This window comes from Pundamilia nyererei, unplaced genomic scaffold (genome assembly GCF_000239375.1).
Source record: "Pundamilia nyererei isolate P.nyererei 1_Seehausen unplaced genomic scaffold, PunNye1.0 scaffold00007, whole genome shotgun sequence".
In the NCBI taxonomy this organism is placed as follows: domain Eukaryota; kingdom Metazoa; phylum Chordata; class Actinopteri; order Cichliformes; family Cichlidae; genus Pundamilia; species Pundamilia nyererei.
The window spans coordinates 4061620-4082938 of record NW_005187408.1 but is presented as its reverse complement, the minus strand read 5'-3'; the positions used below and the strand labels follow the sequence as shown (position 1 = coordinate 4082938).

At 39.9% G+C, this 21319-nt stretch overlaps 1 protein-coding gene across 9 annotated transcripts in view; it reads right to left on the bottom strand.

Moving 5' to 3' along the window:
* eya1 (EYA transcriptional coactivator and phosphatase 1) overlaps positions 1-21319 on the bottom strand; it is a 64610-nt gene that overhangs the window by 22268 nt on the left and 21023 nt on the right. Inside the window, exons 1-7 of one of the 9 annotated variants that reach the window (XM_005722573.1) lie at positions 17393-17666; positions 9956-10083; positions 9264-9329; positions 7860-7937; positions 5253-5319; positions 4727-4872; positions 3727-3864 (exon numbers count right to left, since the gene is read on the bottom strand). In XM_005722573.1, coding sequence (XP_005722630.1) covers positions 3727-3864; positions 4727-4872; positions 5253-5319; positions 7860-7937; positions 9264-9329; positions 9956-10079 — 619 coding nt within the window. In that variant the 5' untranslated portion in view covers positions 10080-10083; positions 17393-17666. Of the gene's footprint in view, positions 1-3726; positions 3865-4726; positions 4873-5252; positions 5320-7859; positions 7938-9263; positions 9330-9955; positions 10084-11728; positions 12039-17392; positions 17667-21319 lie in introns of those variants that run through there. The other 8 variants (XM_005722576.1, XM_005722575.1, XM_005722574.1 and 5 more) reach the window with 8 other exon arrangements.

Sequence of the window (21319 nt, the reverse complement as noted above, 5' to 3'; positions counted from 1 at the left end):
ATGAATATGTATGCTTCTCCTTTCCACTTGTTCAAACTATGGTTCTTCTGGGTAATTAAATCACTCAAAAGGGTCAATAGTATCTAATGCCCTAATATCATACATGCTATGATTTGTAGCGTAGGACAGCAGCAGCTGTTGGGACACAACATCTCTCCTCAGTGGCCATCCACCTGTACTGTCATGTCAAGTCAGAGAACAGCAGGAGGGACAGTTTAAAGGGGTCATACACTGGTAGAGAAACCAGATCCTAATTCTTGAGATAACAGTTATTGTGACGATTTAAAGAACTGAATAATTAACATAAAAATCTGTCTTCATTTGCATATTTCGATCCACAAATTAATATTAATTAATAAATGTTGCTTCTAACTGTTAAAAAAAGGAAAAGAAAGAAAGAGAATTTGCCAGATTTTATTGCCCAAGGCTTAACGGCATTAAACTGAACTCAAATATTTATTTAATCACAAACAATGACTGCGAACTGGTCAACTAAGTAAAACTGGTTTATCCATTATAAAGATGTAGTGAGGGGGATTCCCATTTGAGCAAATGAGCAACAATCGTGTTTATAAAGAAGTTTCATTGCAAAATACTCATTGGAAAAGCTGTGAGTAGGGGCCACGATGTGTTGATGTGACTTTTATGTGCAGATTTCTCATCAACTCAAGTGTAATTCATTCTTATCCAAAATAATGCAATTAAGAAATGATTACTTGTGGAGTTTAGTATAAGCAAATTATTCTGCCAACAGTGTAATGCACACATTAAAATAAACAAAACTAAAAATCGAGGGTTTTGGTCAGTTCTGGTCACTCTCTCTCACTCTCAGTGACAGATGATTCAGTTTTAATTTATTAATTCCAAATGAATTGTTAAAAAACATTGAGCCCAAAAACCAGTGGGCTTTGTACCTCATTTCTGTCCGTACAAAAGCAGCTTGTTTGTCCACATAGCCGTAGGGGACACAAAAAGGGCGCCGCCATATTCTTTAAACAATTTCTTTACCTATAACTGTAGTCATCCTACCAAGGCCAAGAAAGTATCCCACAGCTTCAGTGAAAACGAGGCAGGAGATAGATTTACTGTTCCTAAATGAGGACGTAATTACACCTTTGTTGTCAGACACAAACAGAGGGAGTTCCTTTCATCCTATGGTCATTGGCCCCATCAGGAGGGCCCTCCCACACCGTGACAAACATGAAGCAGCTTTCAGAAAGGGGGGAATGATTAGGGAAGTTTTTCTGTGTGAGTGGAGGGGAGTGTGTGTGTGTTTTGTGCGTGTGTCTTTTTTTTGGGTGCGGGGGTGATATGGCAGTGCATCCAAAGCAGCATGAAGACATTGAGTTTTTGCTTGTCAGTTAGCTACACTTGCAGCACAGTGGCTAAAAGATAAAAATAAATACCTTTAAATTACCAGAATTTAATAATTATTTGTGCAGCATGTGCAGTTTTTACCTCCAGCATGTTTTACATCCCGGTAATTATCAGCGTTGCTCTTTCTTTTCTTGTTTAATATTTTAAGGGGAAGGAGATACGTAAAACTTTCCTGTGTTCGCTGAAGAAAGTTCAAAATACTGCGAAGGTTCAATTGAACAATAAGACAAAAACAAGGTGCAAAGGCCGCAAAGAACAACAAATTAGCCTAATGCACAGTTCAAACAGTCATAAAAGCTCTCGCTGGCAGGTTTGAGGGTTGCTCTGTGGAGAACAAGGAGCCACATAAAAGCTGAGGGGACCCCCGCTAGCCCGGTGAGAATGAGCCCATGCTGTTTGGAGTGGTGGTGCTGGTTATAGCAGGGAGAGAAAGAAAGGGCCTTGTGGTTCCCCGGGGGGCATGTTTTCTCTCCCTCCCCCTGTCCTGCTCCAGTTAGTTCACTCACTCAGGACCAGACATCATCCCTCCCTCCTCTCCTCCTTCCCTCCTGCCTTCTGGCTCCACAATTGGAAGTCCATTTGCTTTGCTTGATCAGTCCCTTGCCATGGGCTATGTCTATCATCAGTGCACAATATTTGTAGCAGAAGTTTGTATGCCCCACTTGGGAATAGCCTATCAAGTCCAGATGGGGCTCTCCTTTTAAAAGGCAACCAAGGCTTCAGCTTCTTCAGCTCGCACTACCATTGGGACAGAATGCTGGAACCCAATTATTCACCTAATTAGCATCTGCTCAGCACCACCATAAAAACAATTTCTCTGTCTGTTTACGCTCCTCTAATATTTTTTGCCATTTTTGGTACTCCCTGAAATGCCCTACAAAAAAAGTGCCCCAAGTGTCCACTTTATGATTTGGTACCTTGACTTTAGCAACCACACAAAGCTCGATCGCATCAGAGATGAAAGCAAAGAGCAAAAAACATTAATCTAATCGTCCTCTGCCTTGACAGCTGGCTACAGGCTGGTGGCAGCGACACTGAAAGAAAGGGGAGTATCAGATGTGGAAAAGGAGTCTTTGGTTGGGACACCCAGGCCTGAGGCACATTGCCCAGGCAGATCAATAGGCCGGAGAGAGTAATGATGATGGTGTGGCGGAGGGCCAGAGCCACAGTTAGAGAACCCAGGGCCAGAATAGTGGTCAATCTGTCATCTTACATGGCTGTCAATTACTAATGCACTTAACGCTAACATGGGGGAAAAGATAGGCAGAGATAGCTGAAGAGAGTGAGGGAGAGACTGAGATAGACGGAGGTTAAAAGAAAGACAGAGTAAGAGCATAATACTTAGAAGATGAATGGGAACATAATACTGTCATCATGAGTTAAACCACTAAGGGCAGGATAGCAGCTTGTGCACTCTGCCACACATGCTCTGACTTTTGTTCCTGTCGTTCTCTCTCTGCCTCTCCTTTTTTCAGGTGTGAAGTGTGCTCCAAAATCTCTGAATGTGGCCAACTGTATTTGGTTAAGAGGCGTGGAAGAGAGGCTTCCCCTGCCACATCTGCTGCTGAGCTGGTGTTATTTATTGTGGGATGTTCTGGGGGCTTTTCAGCAACATGTGGAGATATTTCAACTGTCACACTTTAGATATTACAGGAGAGAATACAAAGACTGCACTAGCAGCTAGCTTGCTCAGTGCAGAGGCTTTCTGAACCAGAGAGAAGCAGAAAGAGTGTAACAGATACACTCCACTGGGCATTAGGCCTGATCTACATTTAAACTGTATGGCTGGAGAGAAAGAGCACAAAAAGGGGGAGTGTAGGGTGCACAACTCATCTTAATCGGTTTCAAGGGCATAAATCTCTGTGTTCTCAGTTCTTAAACAAATGAAAATATGATCACAGGGAGAGAAAAAACAAAGGCTGGGGAGCGACATGGCTGCTGCCTCCTAAGTGCTTGCCATTTTTCCATCTGTGTTGATACTTTTAAGAGAGGAGAGGAAAGGAAGGCAGCCGTTGTGGCTGCACAAAACACCGCTGGGTTGCAACCACTATCAAGGGTGAGGGCGAGGGCTGTGCTGTGAATAAGTCTTCTAATGTAAAAAAAAAAAAAAAGTAAAATAAACCTTATTTCAAAGGGCTGAATATAAAGACAGGATTTTGTGCATTACATCCAAAAAGAGACCCACTACAGAAATAGCAAAAAAAAAAAGAAAAAAGTTTGCCATCTATTTCATATGCTGTTGGGTTTAAGTAAAATGTATTTCATCTTGTGGTGTGTTTTCTAACGCACAAATTCAAACTTTGGAAAAAATTGGGAGAAAAAGCAAAGAATTCACAATGATGTCCTCACCCTGCATCTGGTAGCTGTAGGGGGCCTGTCCTGTCTGTGGTGTTGTGAAGCCAGAGCTGTAGCTTAGGAAGCCTGTCTGTCCCGGGGATTGGGACTGACTCAACCCCCCCTCCGTCTTTATGCCTGCCCACAATGGACCTAAATCAGTTAGTGACACCAGATCGGTTTGATGCACAGACAACAGTCAACACAGTTTTAAATTACACTGGACAGCAAAGGGACACCACCTCTGTCTGTTAGCATAACACACTAATCACAGTGGATGACTGGTGATTATCTGTTACTGATTTTCATCATTTGTTGTTTGGAAATTTTATCTTGCGCTGAGTTCCATCACTCTGCACAACAGCACACTACTTTGCTCGAAAACCAAAACGCATGTTTGGATTAGGCTTGTTTTATTTTATGATTTTATTAATAACTGTTATTATCATTTAGCAAAGGTCACATGAAAAGATGCACAAGTTACAAAACATTCTGCCCTTGTTTGTGAGCTACCCTGACCACTGTTTTGGCTGAGTCAGTCACAATGTAGTCTCTATGCGACGGCAGATTGCAGGACTTTATTCAAATAAACAGTGTAAATTCCTCCACATATTGGAGAGTCTTGTGGGGTCAAAACACTCCAAAGACTTAGGACAAATAAAGTCTACAGTAAGCGATGTACTCTATGCTTCTCTTGCGATGCCAGAGGAAACCAGTTCTTGTTTTCAGATTTATATCAGTAATCTTTCTGATCTATCTGAACAGCTTCATAAGCAAATTTTCTTCTACTGCACTGCAAGAGAATATGCAGGCACTAAACAACAACTCAGCATCTCTGTTGGTTTTGGTGTACAGGAGGAATTCTGGGAACATGAGCAAGGTACTTTTCCTAAACTTCATGAAGAAAAAAAAATTAGTTGTGCATTTTCAAGACTTTGGGTTAATATAATTTCAAGAACTCATTATTAACAGACTCTCTCCAGCAAGAGGAGGCAATCATTTGTGTTAATCTTACCATAAGCTGGTATGCCATAGGGCTGGCCAGGCTGGGGGTAGCTAGCATAAGCTGCGGCCTGCTGCATTCCTGTGGTGTACTGCGCCTGTCCATACGCAGCCATATTTTGGGATGAAGGGGTAGGAAGAATATGCGGATATGTTCTGCTATTTGAGAAAAGAAACAAGAAACTAGAGTGAGAAAAGGAAGGCAGGAAAAGTGAGGCCCGTGTTTTACCCCCAAAACCATAACACAAACTTTGCTAACTGAGAAATTCCTTGTGATTTAGCTACTTCGTTCTAAACAGCCAGCCAAGCTGTAAGATAGACAGCATAGCAAAGCTCATATACATAGTGAAAGAACAATAAATGGCAAAGGAAATTTTTGCAAGATAATAATTACAACAGATTTCAGAGTGCGCTGGCTACAGACACCCATGCAAACAAAGCCAGTCAGAAAACCCCCATCTAGCAGAAGGATCTAATTAAAGAACGAAATGAAGTTGGATGCTGCTTATTTTTTTACAGAAAAATAAAAGAAACCTTACTTGGAAGGGTAAATCTGTGGAGAGAACTGGTGCGTTTGTCTTGGGCTGAAGCCACTGGTTCCAATAGCTGAGGAGAGTTAAAAAGAAAAGAGGCAAGCACATATTTAAACATTAAGAAATAAGGTAAATATTATCTTTTGCCAACAGAACTTCTGGATTCCAAGGAAACAGTAATTACATTGCATTACTCTATTTATTTTGGTAACCTTATTTAAGGTTGAAAACCGGAGAGTTATAATGAAGCAAAATAATCAGGTAAAAACATCAGGTCCTCCTGCTGACCCACGTATCTCTGAGATACTTCTGAGCCGCTGTGACAAACACTGGTGTAAGCACACACACACGACGGCCTGAATCAGTCTCGGCTTGTGGCTTAAGATGCTTTGGGTCTTTCTAGCCACAGCCATATCTGAAGTGACGTCACTGATTGGAGCTAATGAGTGCTACTCGTTTCATCACTGATGAGTATATGCTTCACCGGTGCTCTTAAGGTTGAAATACAAATAACTCTACAAGATTTTTTTTATTTTGAGTGCAGAAAAAATTATTTAACTCTAGATTGCCTTTGTCAGTCATGCTGTATGAGGCTCTGGCTCTCTGTGCAATAATCAGGGGACGCTCAAACTCACTCCATCCATCTTCAGTTTTGTACATATTTGTACAATTCCCCGCCTTCATCAGAATAACTATAATATGCCTTCACTTGTAACATTAGTTCTAAAATTACTACACTAATTATAGTTGTGGGGTATGTAAAATTGTGCAATATCAGCTGTCTCACTCCATTTTCCTATATAGTGTTAGAGGGTTTCTCCCAAAGCCGCCTCACAGATCAACCCTATCTTCAGTCAAACTGTGAAGGTGAGAGTAGGTGATAGGTAGATAGGTGCAAAGTTGAGAAATAAACTGAGACAGAAACATTTTTTAAGCATCAGACTGCTATTCATGGTAAATCACAGAGATGCTGATTTTTAAATATGCCTTTTGATCAACACAAAACCCTACTTTAGATAAGACAGGCAACTTTAACACAAAGCTGCTAGCAAGCTCAGATTAAACTGAGAATTAAACTAGCTAGTGCGGTTTTAAGTCAAACAACTCAAAATGTACTTTGCATTCTGACACATTCACAGCACAGGGTTCATTTTTCCAGCTTGTCAAATAACAACAGTCACAAAGTAGGTTTAATATCTATAATTTGATTATTTGTAGAAAATCTTCCCGGTTACTGTTGCTGATGCGTGTGTGCATGTGCACCCATGTCAACCCACAGAGCACGTGTACGTTAACAAAAAATATAAATTTACTTATAGGACTCTGGTAAATAATTCTGAATAGAAAGAAAATCTTTAAAAAGTCAAAGTGGAAGAGCTACCTTGAATGCTGTTTTGCAAATTTAAACTTTAAATGTTAAAAAAACGCAAACAATATTAGTCATACTGATTGAAATCAAAATAAGCTAATAAAATGCAAGAGATAGCTGTATAAATTAAAACCTGTTAAGCTTGACAAAATTATTCACAGTTAGTTTAAAACCACAACAATTCGGGGAAGCAACAATCTCAGTCTCGGCATTTAACTGTACCGGAGACGCAGTTTTAAAACATCTGTCTAATCGGTCGTGACATGTAAAATAAGGGATTTGGTTGCGGGGGGCGCTAACTGTATGTAACTGTAAGCCCAAACCCCTCACACACGTTATTAATATTGAACACTTTTCCCACATCAGTAGCACCTGCCACTGGACAAAACTTGCTCTTCTGAAGAGCGCTTTGGGTTTCCCCCACGGAGGATATGGGGTATAAGATTACTAAATTTCATTAATACTGTCAGAGACAAAAGTCATGCCGTGATTTATGTCCTCCGAGCGTATAGTATCAAGCATTTAGTTAAACGGCTTAGGAAATAAAGGCAAATTAGCAGCAGGTTAATACCATGTACAGCTGCATGTAGTGCTATTAACAAATGTTTACAGTGAAGATTTACTGCAGATGGTGGAAAAATAAACCCCCCAAATTTTAAATAGTTATAATTCCTATGATAGTTCCAACAATGCTTATCATACCCTGCGGCCTTTGTTTTATTTAACAATGTGTTTATGTTAGAGTGTGTGTGTGTGTGTGTGTGTGTGAGTGAGATATTTCCTTGCTGAAAGGAAGGTGTGAAAAGCCTGGCTCTGATAGGCTGATTGGGTAACAGCCCGTGGAGATCGAGGGCCACTGGGATAGCGCGTCACTCCACCGGACAGACAAGCTCAGTGCATTACAGGTCATAATTCAGTCCTCACTGACATGGGAACCAGTGGAGTCAGGACACACACACAGGTGCAAGCAAGCACAGCATATATATATGCTGACAGTTGAAGTAGATCCCCTTGTTCTTAAACACACTACCACACAAAAACACACATTGTAATGCAGTTTTAGCTGGAGGGACATTTCCCGGGTACCGGCTTATCAGTCAGTCATCTCTATGCTCATCTGCTGTGTGTATGAGAGAGAGGCAGTCGGACACACATTCACACACATTCACACATTCACACACACACACACACACACACACACACACACACACACACACACACACACACACACCAAAACGTCTCACCTGATCCTGAGAAGCTATCTAGAGAGGTGTCTGCTACTGAGGTGGCGATTTCGGTGCTGCTCATTGGTTCTGTTTTAACTGCAAACAAAGAAGACACATTCTCAGCGAGAGCACCACATCAATGTCAGGAAAAAAGGAAAATCTTGTCTCACTACATTAGGCTTCCACATTTTCACAAACAGAAAATACTTTTTTGGAAAAAAATAACATTTAATAAGTGTATTGCATGTAAAATAAGGTCGGCTAATTTAAATGCACAATACATTTGCAGTAGTCTTAAGTACATGTATTACTGAATTGTCTAATTATTTTTGGTAGCTAGATTTTCTTTTGATCTCTTGTTATTTATCTTTCAGAGTGACAAAATAGAAAAGATCAAAACCGCAATAGGAAAGTTTTTATCTACTTAAAAAAGAACCATGAATTAAACTTTCATATGAGAGTGGATTCTAGTAAATGTAAAATACTAAAGCTTTCTATTATTATTTTAAAGAAAATAACCTCCTGACATATCAGTACTTAGATGTGGGATGAATGAAAATAAGTGCAGTAGATGTGCGTTAAAGTCGCTGATAAAAAGCGATACGCAAGTACGACTGAAATGTCAAGGAAATATATGGTGTATAAAATCTTTTTAAGAGGGTGGGGAACGCTGTTTGACCTTGATGCTATTATACAGCTCAGCAATAGATTTGCAAAGACAATTTCACAGCTATCTGACAGCTCAGGATTCTTTGAAATCTATCCATTTCACTTCAGGCGGGCTGAAGGATTGTTTTCTTCCTTTTTTGGAAAAACAGATTGACAATGTGGGCAAAGGAGTCATGCTCAGTGGAATCCCTCATGGTTGAAGAAGCCATTTGCTGTCATGTTTTACATGTTTCCACTATGCTTGCTCAGTGCAGGAACATATGCTGACAAAGGGTAGTTCTTTTCAACAGCACACTGATGAAAAATAGTGGTAAATGCATGCATAAACTAGCATTCAGGTCACAGAGCACACAATAACCACTGTATTCAGGAAATCAGCATGGAACAACCAAATTAAAAAATTAAGAATTATAATGCTTATATGCAAGTTCACAGTACGACCAATCACTAACAATGAACTCAAGTCAAGTCTGTGTCAAACCATGCTTGAAACAGAATGCCACAAAAAATAACAACAAGTACCAGAGTTTCTGAATGAAAGGCACAATAGTTGAGGCGATTTTATAATGTTGCAGCTGGTAAATAGTAATATAATTTTAAGGGGAGATTTTAAAGAATACAAATTTCTTCATGAGTCAAGTAGATGGTTCAAAATTACAATGAGTGCTTTCAGTTGAGTTGAAACAAACAAACAAACAAACAAAAACAAAACACCAAGTATTGTCCTTTCATTGGCACCAACAGTAGACAAACCTGCAGCGGACTGTGAGTTTGAACCTAACAACCAGTCTGCAGTGGTAAGCATTGTGATGTTATCACCTATGGGAAAGACAGAATGGCAAAGGAACACATGACAGTCTACATCATGACTACGGGTCCTGTGTGTCATGAACAAACAAACAAAAATAATAAATTAAAAAAATACTTCTAAAGCTTATCTGACAATGTGGTTCTTTTAATAAATTGATGTTTTATGATTTGGGGACGACTGCTTCACTAAACAAAGGCTCAGATTTGAAGCACAGGTGAATCGCCTGAGTGACTATAACAATGTAGAGTAGAAACCAAATGCAAAGTGCCATCATTTCCATTTGTGGGCTTTGAATAATTACATGGGTGCTTAAATAAACAGCTAATAGTCACGAGAAAACGACCAACAGAGGTACTGAACTGTGTTAAGGCTGAGAACCAGCAAATGTCAAATGAATCCACGCCCCATTTTAGTATCTCGTTAATACTATATTACAGTAAAAGTGTTGATAATATATCCTAAAAAACGTCTAAATATCAGTTCAACACTCACGCTGGCTTTATTGCTGTAAAGCATCGATACTGTGATAAAATCCTTTTAGGTTTACTGTCAGAATTTTCTGTTATTTTAGGAACTTTAGCAAGCATTAAAAGAGAGAAAGGTAAATGTACGCACAACAGCACTGCACACATACCTTCAGTGCCATTGGGTGTCATGGAATTGTTACCGATGTGTGAGTTGTCAAGGTTGGGACCATTAGGAGATTCACTGCTTCCACTTACTCGGCTGTGCGGACTGGCTAGATCCTGCATTTCCATAGACCTGACGACACACACACACACACACACACACACACACACACACACACACACACACACACGTAGGCACACATCAAATCAAATTAGATAGTCTGGTTTCAGGGAAGGCGCAGAGCTCTCATGCAGAATTCTGCGTACACAGCGTGCACGGTATAAAATGGTGAACATGAGAGAGTAAAAAGCACAGTGTATTCCACTGCACTTACAGTAGAAAAATACACAATTTAATGCAAGTTTACTAATTTCTATCTCGCATGTGATATTTTTCTACTTTACTACTTTAAATAAAGCAATTTTTAGGCTGTGCTAAATGCCCAGAAATAAAACAATTATCAGATTAAAATGAAAGAAGTACACAAGACAAAATGTTACACACACAAAAAAAACCTGTGTGGAACAGAGTGATAAAATGACTGTTAAGCATTTTGACAGCACAGTTTGAGATTTCTCACTGGCAGTCACAATTTAACGTAATGTGAACGCAAAATGTTTACTCTTAATTTAGTCTGATGCTTCTTGAAACAAAAATGGCCTTAAGTATATATCGTTTTGTGCGATAATGAAGACTGTTAACAGATGTTTGCTGGTTGGAAGCAACGCTCAGCATGCCTGTTAAAAACGCAGCACTCTGCTTGATTATAAGAGTCTATGCCTCAGTGATGGGCAGATGAGAAGCTCATGAGGCATGTGTTTGCTCTGGCAAGCTCCTTAATTGTTTCTGTGTTTATACAAAAGACCACGGCACTGAAAACCTTATTCTCTCTTCTCATTTGTGCGCTCAAAGGATCTGATTGAGCACAGACAATGGAGCTAAAAGAAGGCACGAGTGATTTGAAAAAGTATGGCCACAAACTCTACACCCCATTTGTTTCTGCCGCTGCTCCCATTGCAACAGTGAGTTAATGAAATTAGGATAAAATGTTTTGTACATTGTACTGTCATTTTTAATTATATTGCAGGGTTTGGGGTATCTCTGCTATCGACAAACATCGGCCTTTACAAAAGGCCACAAAGATAAATGCTCAAGCAACTCTGAGTAGTCTGAGTGATATCAGATGCCACCAAGAAACAGAATTATGAGATAAAAACATTAAATTATGATATGCATTCACTGGGTTTAAAATAACATTGCAATGATATTATGTTGTAATACTTTCCAGTAGATTTTGGCAGATGTAGTCATTTCTTGGGGTTTAAATCCAAATCAATTATTTATGGGAAATATATATATACATTTAGGCAAGACAGTACACACCAAAAAGGTAATTATAATTATCAAAAAACAGCAACACAAAAGTCCAAGTCAGTCTTCTTCACGCGTGCTCCAGTAATGGAAGCTGCATTGCCTTTTTCCCAAAGGTATATTAATTTACTCCTCCCCTAAAAATATCACACCCGCTAAGCATACTCTTAAGGATGATCCAGAATAAACTGACCCGATTTCTTGCACACACGGCTTAATCCTGTTTTCTTTTCCTTTTGCCAAACTTTTTTGTCATTAACTGACGGCTAAAAAGCCTCCCATCTTTAATCAGTCAAGCCGAGAAATGCCGACAGTTCTTTAGCAGAATTTCTAAAGCAATCTCTGATGCCACACAGAGAGCTACATGTCTCTGATGCTCCTGGCACTGGCACAACTGTGCTCTTACCTGGACCTAGATGGCTTTGAGTCCTCTCAAACCACACTCCCTTTCTTTATTCTGCCTCCACCTGCCCCAGCAGAAACAATGTCACTCCTTGTTATTGCAGCTCGATGTCACAGTCCGGAGCCATCCATGACACAAAAAGGCTTGTCTGAGAAAACATTATTGTTATTCTGGAGCAGAATGGGAAGAGAGGGCTAGCTGGGGAACAGAGGCTCACATTGTCTCGCTCTGAGCCGCAGCCCCGCTCCACTGTTGTTTCCTCCTCCAGGTCCTCCCTCCTCCCTGAGCAAGGGGAGCATGGCCAAATGACGGAAAGGTGATTCATCATTGGTCTACGACAGCTGCAAACTGGATTAGCCCTCCCCCAATCAACATGCAAAGCGGCTTAGCCAAGGTAAGCAGGAAGGGGTGGGGTGGAGGGGGGTGAGGGAGTGTAGGTAGGCAAAGGGGTGAGGGGTTGTGGATAGAAGGGGGCTGAGGGCCAGTAAAGGGTGGGAGAGCCTGCCTACTTTCCTGCTTGCTGCTGCTGGAAGGAAGATGGGACTTGTTGAGCAGTGGCAAGTCAAGCGTGACACCCCTAGCATCTTCAGCAGATCTTTCATCTGCAATTGACACTATCTGAAATTTATCAGCACTCCTCCTCTAGGCATACTGACAGGTCCTAATGACCATCAGGGCTGTCTTCCCTAGGCCTGCCTGTGCCTGGGGCACAATAGAAAAATGCACAACTTCACAGCCGACTCACAATGGCCATGAAATAAAGAACGGGAGAAATACACACACACTTTCTTTGCGGTAACACAAAGGTTCATGCTTATGTCTTTTTTTTTTTAGCACACAAAGACACATAACTCATTTCTGTATGTCTGCAAGTGTACACACACACACACACACACACACACACACGCTCATGCACAGGGCACTACAGAGGCCCCCAGATGAGTGGCGTAGACACACACACACACACACACACACACACACACACACACACACACACACACACACAGGGCACTTTAGAGGCCCTCAGATCAGTGGTGCATCTCAGACAATGAAAGAGACTGGAAAGGAGAACATGGAGAGCATATGGAGCCACATATGTTTCCTATGACGCTACGAATGCCTCTATTACTCTCCTTTAGCTGACAGTTACATTTTGCTGTCCACTCCCACTCTGCTTGTCTCTCTGCAAACATCAAGCAGAGCCATATACTTGCATGGCTATAACACTATATTAGACCTGACTCCAGCCCACCATGGGAATACAGGGTCCAAAAAAGGTCAAAGGTATTCATATGGTCAGGTAAAAAAAAAAAAAGAGAGAGAGAGATGGAGCGAAAGATGTATAAAGTCTTTTTTCAAAAATCCTGCCATGATTTTTTAATGGCTGACTGTTTACATGAGCCAGGGTAACCTGAGCTCCATGGTCTAAGGTTTTTTTTCTTTTTTTTCCCAACAGGCTTTGCTCTTCACACCGAGGCAAAGCCTTCATGAACACCATTCCAGCTTTACAATTTGCCTTCTCTCCCACTGCTTACGATACAGCCATCTTAGCAAAAATAACCGGTATATTTCATTCTCACACCTCACTTTTACTTTCAAGAAGCACAGACAACAGCATTTCTTCCTCCAATAATTTCTTAATACTGAAATACACAAAAAGGATGAAAAAAATTACAACATGAGTAAAATCTATATTTATAGAACAGAAAGAAGAGGCAAAAGCAATGGAGACGAAAGAGAAACACATTTTGCCACAGAACATTAAGAGAGATCACAGAGTTGGGGGAAGCTGTGAAGCGAGAGTGTTGTGGTGGGCTGATGTGGTATGGTGTGTGTGGTGGCTGGCTTCTCTCTTCAACAGTTCATGCCAATAAAGCCATTACCATAGTGGTGTGTCAGCCTTTGCCAGCAGGTGAAACCAGCCAGGTGAAGGGGGTGAGGGAGAGCGGGGAAGATGGGAGAGGAGAAGGGAGGGGGCTTGGATTTAAAAGCAAAAACATGCCTTTCTTCATCATCGCTAAACATTTAGTTTTTTCTTTAAAAAAGGTCTGCATTTAGCATCTTTGATGTGCTTCTTTACTTCAACCTGAACTGCCAGGTCTTTGAAGCTAACAAGAACAAAGCCTGACTAGATGAAGCGTTGGAAGTGTCATCAAAAGAAAGAAAAAAAAAGAAGTGCCACAACATGCTTCATTCAGAGCCGTTAGCAGGCTTCTTTTTTTTTTGCTACGCTTTACTTATTTCAAGACCTGCATTTCCAAAGATAAATATAGCTACAGCCAAGCTTTTAGCTAGATCATCTGAGCATGCAGGGTGCCTGACCAAGCACACACTGTTTCTTCTTCTTTGCTGCATATACCTGTTATTATACAAGCAAGGGTTGCTTATTTTCATATACGCACTGACATAAAAATTGTGATTTGTTTAGTATTTTAAGATGTTAATGCAAATTTAAAAAATGCACAAGACAAGTAAAAAGTGGCATTTTTCAGTCAATAGCCCCTTTGTCATTTCTAATACATATTTATCTTATAATCTGCACAAAGTCTTTTGTATTTTACAGAGTATATAAGCCATGTGTTGTGTGTTACAACTTTTGCAAAACAATGCTTTAATCAAAATCTAACTTTAAAACAACTAATCCCCACTTAAGCTGGTCAGCTGAATCCACATGGTGGCCCAGGAAAAATAAATCCACTCGCAAAGAATGTAGATGCGGACAACAATTGGACACAGATGTGAGTGGAATTAGGCACAGTTTACAAAATGCTACACTTCACTTGTGTCTCCATACGAGGCCAAAAAAAAAATAGCCGACTGCCAACAAATGCAACATTAAATACACTGGTGCTTTTTCACCCTGTCAGTGTTATTAATTTTACATAAGCACTGCACATTTCTGATAAAATGAAGTGACAAGTGAAGTTCAATACTGTTGTATTTTTAATATCCTTTTTTTTTGTTTACAAGAAAAACTATTTCTGTTGTTTTATTTATTACGACTTCATCATGGCCCATATATCTTATTAAAAAACAAATGTAAAGATAATTATTATTACTTCAAATATAATAAATTACTTTGTTTTTTTTAATGCATACATATAATGGAGGAGTATTCTTTATATTTTAGCACTGTGTGCGACGTGCAGTGACAATTGAAAGCGCATGGTGCTTGACATGCAATTTTAAATTTTGTACTTGTCTACAATTAAAAGCACAATTATTAACAGATGTGCTGTTTGTTGATGTGCAATTTGTCGCTCTCATTTGGTTCAATATGACATTGTGCTCCAGCAATTCGCTCAATGGCTACATTAAATCTGTTAATACTGTGCTCTTCAACCCTCAAAATTATTTCCAGAAGGCCACTTTGCCTTTGAGGGGCCATCAAACAAGATTTAAGGTGGACATTTTATCACAACCTGCCTACCACCGTGACCGCTGCAGAATGAGAGAGGCTTTACGAGAAAAAGGTGAAAGAAAGTCCAGGGACAAATCGGAATGATTATGAAGCTTTAATACTCGTCGTTCTAATTTTCTCAATCCTGAAAAAGCAATTTGTTATACTGAGAAAAATTAGTACTTGCACAGAATAGGAAACAATACACATTTTAAATAGACTTCAAATTGACAACGCCAAAGGTTGCAAAGTAGCTTTAGCAATATCTTTTTTATAAAAACATAAATAAATTAAATTAATTCTGTGCAATGCAGTTGAAATGAAATACATTTTCTCAGCACCTTGCTTTTTATTCTGACTCGGCATAAACATATTGCCCTTTACACACAAAAGGCACGAAAGTGGGTATTAGTGGTTGAGGACCTGCAATAGCAATCATCAGGAAAGCTTAGAAAAGGCTCGGAGCACTCATTTCCTGCTCTTTCAACCACATATTCCAGATCTAAACAGGGGTGTGTTAACAAAACAACACCCCACAGTATTTAGTAAACAACCCCTTTCCACTAAATGCCCAGCATGGGCTACTTAATAGGTGCTTTCCTATTACCTTCTTCCTTCTCTCGAGCTCTCTTCCACCCCTCCATCTTCCTCCCTAACAGTTGAGTGAGGCTCGATCAATTAGCCGTCTGTGTCTTTCACCATTTTCAATCTCCTCTCTGAGAGAAGAGGATGAGAGCTTGGCCGGCTAGACACATCCATACGGAAGGCATCAGTCCTTGGGCAAACAATGCCACCATCACCGCCGACCACTCCTGCTTATAAACACTGCTGCTACACATGCATGAAGCACTGCAGCCAGGCAGAGAGACCCTGATCTCTCTCTGTGTAAAGCAAATACACAGTGTAAACAGCCCCAAATCAGCCTGCTCATTATCTGTTAATTGGATAAATACGGTTATTGTGTGAATGAATGGCTGCAGCAGGCAGTCAAACACACTGTCATGTTTGTCTACATAGAGCGGAGGCTCACTAGGCGATCCTAACCTCTCTATTTCCTCTCTTTCATCAGCACACACCTTTTCTAAACTCCAAAAAAGGGCAGGCGTTTGAAAATGGCAAGAATTAGAGGATGAAAAAGAAAAAAAAATTTCAGAAAGATGAAATGCGCTTCACACGGACACACACACACACACACACACCATACAATAATTCCTCGACTTGAGATGTAAGCCTGTGATCATACGCAGAACATTAAACCAGAACATCCTTCAATTAGAGAGGCTAGTGATTACAGTGGGTGAGTCATCTTCGCTACACGTGAAACACTGGCGAGCAGAGACGCAGCACGGCCGAGAAGCGGGGTCTGTTGTCGTGTTTAGAGGCTGTGAGCCTCTCAGGTCTTGCAACATTCCTCGCTTCAGCAGATGGCATTAGATGTCAACTGCTTTGACTGTGCTCATTTTGTTTGTTCTGCCAGTAACAAAAAAAAGGAACTACGACAGTCCAGCATCTTTCCCACACTTCAACAAAATGTAGTGTGTTAAGGAAGAAAAAAAAAAAGAGGCTCCCATATTTCAAATGTGAATTTTGATGTATTTACGGTCTTTGTATTATTTTGAATGCCACTAAAGTCATTGGGCTTTCTAAAAAAAATTCAAATATATTTTTACTCGAAGGTCAAAAAATTAACTTTGATTTTTTTAATGACTATAAAAAAATTATATCTGTTTTACACTGGTAATTTACATCAATAAATTATTATTTTTGCAGACATATTTGACTGGAAACTTGTAAAACTCAGCCGGACTGTATGTAGTATAAAAACAGAGTTTAGTGTATGATTTTGTGTAATTTTTTAATTTTATATTAGCTGGATTTACTAACGTAAAATATAATTAAATACTTTTGCTATCTATCTTTATCATTAATAAACTGCAGCTACTGCGTGAAATTTAAAGCCTTACTTTTGAGTTTGTTTACCATTATTTTTGTAAGATGCACTCAAGTATTACATTTCTTAAATTGCAAAAATAAGGGTTGTCATAGGTGCTGTTTTAAAAGATAATGTCAGTCATAATTGTCACTCTTTCTGCTGACATTAATGCTTTAATTGAGTATTATATGCTTGCTTAAACACTGACAGAAATGTATGAAATAAGACAAACTTTCACACACACTATAAGACTCAAGAAATACTGATCATGTCAAGACAGTTAGTAAACCAGAATGTCAAATAATTATCGCACAGAAATTAAAGTCATACTCACTAGAATTATGGTTGAATCACTGTGTGTTTATCCCTTCTTTATCTTCCTTAAAAAAAAATCTTCTTGAGAAAGATCGTTCAGTCCAGCAGAGCGGGTGGCAAACTTTCTAAAACACGTCTCAGCTGTCCGTAGAACCTGTAGCACAATAAATGTAAACTACAAAACTACTTTTTTCTTTTTCATTTTAGGCGTTGGAACCCATTGAGCCCCACGCGGTATCTCAGGAGACTCAGTCCCATTGAGAAAGAGAGTTGTCCGATTACTGCTTCAGGCAGTGACTAGTGAGTGTCTGAGGAAGAGGGAAAAAAAGAGAGAGAGTGAGCGAGAGCAAGGGAGAGGGAGGGAGGGAGGAAAAAAAAGGCAGTGAATGAGGGAAGGAGAGGGAGGCTGCTGCCGTTTGAAAAAGCAGAAAAGTTGCTCGGTGCTCTCACAGGAAGACTTTGGGTCTGGAGGAGGCACGGGGGAGTTGTGCCTCACACCAGCTTCCCATATGTCATTAACTCAAAGCTTTAAGCAATAGAGTCCTCTCCAGATTGTATCAGTGGAGACTAAGACAATGAAAAGGCTGATCTCTCCACTGCCCTGTCTGTCCACCCTCAGGGCTCACACTTTTCTTCTCCCCCCTTTCTCTGTTGTTTTTGTTACGCTCTTTTTTTTCCACCACAAACCACATTTTTTTCTTTCTCCTGTGAGCCTTGGGTCATTGCTGGATTTCTTTCTGTCACAGAAGGACTTCAGAGAGTAAACAAGGGGCTAGGTCATTAGCTAAGGTGATGGGAAGCCAGAGGTTTTAAAAGCGGCCAAGAAACTCGGCTCTGTTCATCTCCACAGCACTCTAGTGGAAGTCCTCCGTCAACACATACACACGGCATCTGTGTGCAAGGTAATGACTGCCTTCTGTCTGCTCCAGGTTATTATTTCAACTGCGCAAAGCAGCAACACAAGGCCACGCTGCTACTGATGAGCTTGAACTGGTGATTTATTCAGGCTGGTGATGAGGCGTGTACAGATTTTGCTTCAATGTGTCATGACATTTTTTTTTTCAAGAATATCAAGTCTGTGTAAATAATGGCTGAGATATCAATGAACCGTTTAAAATATGTTTAATTTCCACAAAATAAAGCTGTGGGTTAAATACCAACTGCAGTACTGACAAATGATTACCAAGAAAGAGGAAACCATACATTTACTATGGTAAAGAGGTGGTGAGAGAAAAAGAACACCCACTGCCAGAAGAATAGCGTGCTGTGTTAGTGGCTGGGCTTTTTGTGTGCTACTTGAAGATCTTGTTAACTCCCAGTCAGTTGGTGATGATAAGAAATTAAATAATGTCACACATGTCACCGAAAGAGCACGTTCAAATCTATATGATTATGATAGTATTTATTTAATATTAATGAAAATGAGTTAATCAGTTTGCACCTGATCAGCTGTAGTGTTCAAGGCCCATACTGAAAGCAGGTCGCCACCAACCGGCCTCTGTGTAGCAGTAGTCAACGAGGAGCTGACAGAAATAGATCCGGGCTGCACTACTCCTGATTTAAACACAGTGCAGTAATAATGTGGACGTGCCTGAAATGCAAGCGCTGCCTGCCTTTCCAAACCCTCAGCCCACAGGTAAATCCACAGGATCACATTGCAATATCAGATCACGAAATATATTGCACATTGAACAGATTCTTAATAGCTAAATTGACTAATAGATGCTAGGGGGCTCTCAAGTAACTAGTTCTAATAGCAGATGGGTACACATGCCAATTAAGATACTACATTCATTCAGTGACTCTCCGTTTTAAGTGGCTGTGTAAAATTAGATTGAGATGTAATTTTGCAAGTGAGTTATTTTCAAATTGTACAGTATAATTATCCAGAGTTGTTTATGTCTCATTGAGTAAACTCAGATTTTCCTCTTACACTCTTGCATGCATCCTGCATCTGAATATTGTGAATCGAAGTTTCAATCAATCTAGCAGTTTTACTGCTAAACTACTATGTTCATGTCACGGAGTATTAAATTTAAGGTCAATAAATGAAAATTATGTTACGGAAAATAGCAGATTAAACTTCGAATTGAATTGTCAATATTATGAGTTTTAAAACTGAAGTTTTGCACAGAATCAAAAAGAGCAACGATACACTATCGCAGTTAGGGGGACTCAAAAAACTTGCAGATTAGAGCAATAAAATAATCGTTTGTGGAACTGTAAAAACTAAGAGTGCCTCTACATCTGCCAGATGGAAGCTTAACAAAAGATGCACTGATACTGTTCGACTGACATCAGCGCTAAAACACCACTTGCCAAAAACTATATCAAGTAAGAAATTTGAGAAGAGAGCTAAGATTAAATGCGAAGCCGTTCTTTATTAAGGATTATCTTGATGGGACTCAATGGTCTTCATGAGGGGCTGCAGGGATGCCTAACTGCAATTTAGAGTGAGGAGAGATCTGCACTGTCCTCCACTGCCAATAGGTTATCCACTCAGCTTCTTGCACACATGGAAAGAGAGACTTCAATTCCAACTGGCTGATGCAGTTTTTCAGATAAAGAATTAAGAGTTAACATAGATCTAACTCAAGTAATTGTGGCAATTTTTTACTCTGTTGTTCCACAAAGGAGAACATCTCAGTAAAGTGAGTTTACCTAACTTGACAAAGAATATATAAACAGTGTGAAGGGAGCAGGAACGGTGTGACAAGGGATCAAGTGGTCCAGATGAAACAAAATGCTAACACCCCGGTGACACAGTTGCAATATTTTCATATGCATATGCTGCAAACTTGTTTGGGTAGAACTACTAGAGTGTTTGCACAATGTCACACGTTGGAGGATCAAGTTCCTTTTTTGACATACGTCTCAGCAAAGCATTACATTCAAAACCATCCCCCAAGAAGAGAAATCTGAACTTGGGATAACTTTGGATAAAATAACAGTTTTATATATTTATACAGACATTACCGGGTGAAGTGTTCACCTTTTAACTATGGAGAAAATACAAAAAAAACCCAACCCTTAACTATACAAACCTCCCACGCCTAACTTTGCCCCTGACCCAAGTGTGACGTGAAGTTTGCCGGATCGCAATTTGTCAGGGAGCTTGGTAAGTGCTAGTTGCTGGATATTCCTGAGCTGTTCAATGTGTAAAGTTTCCTGTTCAAAACAAAGCAACACAGAGCGACATATCCTTGGTAAAGAAAGAGTAGTCTGATGACCAAGGGAAATACAAGATCACTTTCAATACCATTCCACTCCTTCTCTCTTCGAGTGCATGGATTTTCTTCTGAACTCTGTAATAGTAGACTTAAAAGCAACTTCCCTAGCAACAATGACAACTCCAGCACTCGAAGCAAAAACAAAAAGCAAACCAATGTCGTTTTGATGACCAAAAACATGTTAACACATTTCAAAATGTCTTTCTGCATCCAGTATTCAAGTAAACAGAATATAACATTTGCCCATCTAACAGGCTTTTCATTAAATCCAAAGAGAATCTTTGATGATGATAAGCTGCCACCACAAAAAAGATTTTGACAGTGCAGACAGATAATTTTGAAATCCCTCAAGGTAAATTAGTAGCAACTCAAGTGCTTTCAAGTGGTGAATGAAAGTTCTTAGTGAAGCCTGAATTCCTTATAAACAAACATCAGGTTGGATTGGCTCGCTGAGGAGCAGCGATAAAAGTAAACACAGCATACCTCGACATGAAAATACACTAGCACTTTTCTCCAGAAAGCAAGGAACAAAGGAAATGGTTAACCTCAGTGGACGTCACAAAATTAAATGAACAGAGTGACCCTAGTGCTGCAGTCATCTTGATTCCAAATAAAACACAAGAAACATGTTTTGAATTATGAGAAAATGCCATTTAAGAAAAACACACACACTATATATATATATATTAGGGGTGCAACGATATTCGTATCGATAT